Source organism: Echinococcus granulosus, assembly GCF_000524195.1.
Source record: "Echinococcus granulosus chromosome Unknown EG_S00232, whole genome shotgun sequence".
NCBI lineage: Eukaryota > Metazoa > Platyhelminthes > Cestoda > Cyclophyllidea > Taeniidae > Echinococcus > Echinococcus granulosus.
Window position 1 is genome coordinate 9211 of NW_020170612.1, and position 1291 is coordinate 10501.

The 1291-nt window shown below is 42.2% G+C and overlaps 1 protein-coding gene across 1 annotated transcript in view; it reads right to left on the reverse strand. All coding sequences in view use genetic code 11, as the record gives it.

Moving 5' to 3' along the window:
- EGR_10545 (hypothetical protein) overlaps positions 1–773 on the reverse strand; it is a gene marked incomplete at both ends in the record, with an annotated part of 8671 nt that extends 7898 nt beyond the window's left edge. The window contains one exon of the mRNA XM_024499794.1: positions 635–773. Coding sequence (XP_024345787.1) covers positions 635–773 — 139 coding nt within the window. The remainder of the gene's footprint in view (positions 1–634) is intronic.
- Positions 774–1291: the final 518 nt, after the last annotated feature.

Genomic DNA, 1291 nt, shown 5'->3' on the forward strand with positions numbered 1-1291 from the left:
GCCTTCTTTTAAACTCGGCTCCTCGAAACAATGCTGAAGCCTACTGGCTTTACAAAATTATCTTGTAGGACATTATTTCAGCCACTCGAAAACCGCATTGCTACCACATAAATGCCATCGCTTTATAGAAAGTGAATAGTCTACCTCTCAACGTGTACGTAAGGAAATGTTTGTAGTCAGTTCTCATAGTTGACTGATGGAAGCAAACTGCCAACAGCATCAATGCCACTGCTGCCACAAATTTTAACCCTGCATAAAGTATTGTGAGAACTCTTATTAGTTTTTTCATTAGTGCCGTTAAAACAAAGGTGATACAGGCAGTCGCAGTGACTGCTTGATTTCCAACTGGACGACACGGAGTGAACCAATGTATTAACATCAAGGTGAGGTCAATCCATTTCCCCCTTGTGACGGCAATTGCTTGAACCACGACATTTCTGTCACACAGTCAATCTGTGCTAGCACCTCTTCATTATGGTGGGCTGAAAAGGTCTCTATTTATTTCCATGCATTCGTTTATATTTATTTCTCTCCACGTATCCGTTTATTTTCCTTCTTCATGCTTTATCTACACAACTTTTGCATTACTAACGCTAGCATGCTCGCACAACAATTTGGGCACAAAATAGCTCACAACGAAATATCATTAATTTCCCAGCTGAATTGCGATTAAAATTATGCGAATTCCTCAGTGCCTCAGATTTGGTAAATCTCTGCATGAGTATTTCATACTGGAGGTGGATACTTTCCACACGGACATTCTCCACTCTCATATGTCGGCACATCTACCGATGGACCTGGTTGGACAAGCGTCTCTGCCAGCTACTTTTCCCACAACTTTCACTAGCTTCTTTTTGAAATGCTCCTGCAGCCATTCGATACCACATGGAACAAAGTGACTCCTGTCAATGCCTTTTATTAACGCTGGCGCAAAACCAACAATACATTTCTATACAAAATCGCCTAGTCTAGGCCTGCCATCCTCTTGCAAATGTAGACTTCTGTTAGCTTCACTATATGTTGAGGATACCAAGTACGTTCCAATGAACGCGTTTGCGTTTGGCGCAAATAATGGTAGGGCACATAGATCTAACTCGCACTGAGGTTCTACTGAAAGTGTTGTGGGTTAGGATACGAGAAGGATCCCATGTTTAGGAGAACGAGCTAAACCTGGCTGCAACAACTGCATTATCTACCTTGTGGGTCCTTTGCGATTCCACAGGGATGATCTGGCAGCCACCTTAGAATCTGTTGCACCCATTCAAGCGTTAGTTTATGTTATCGTAATAAA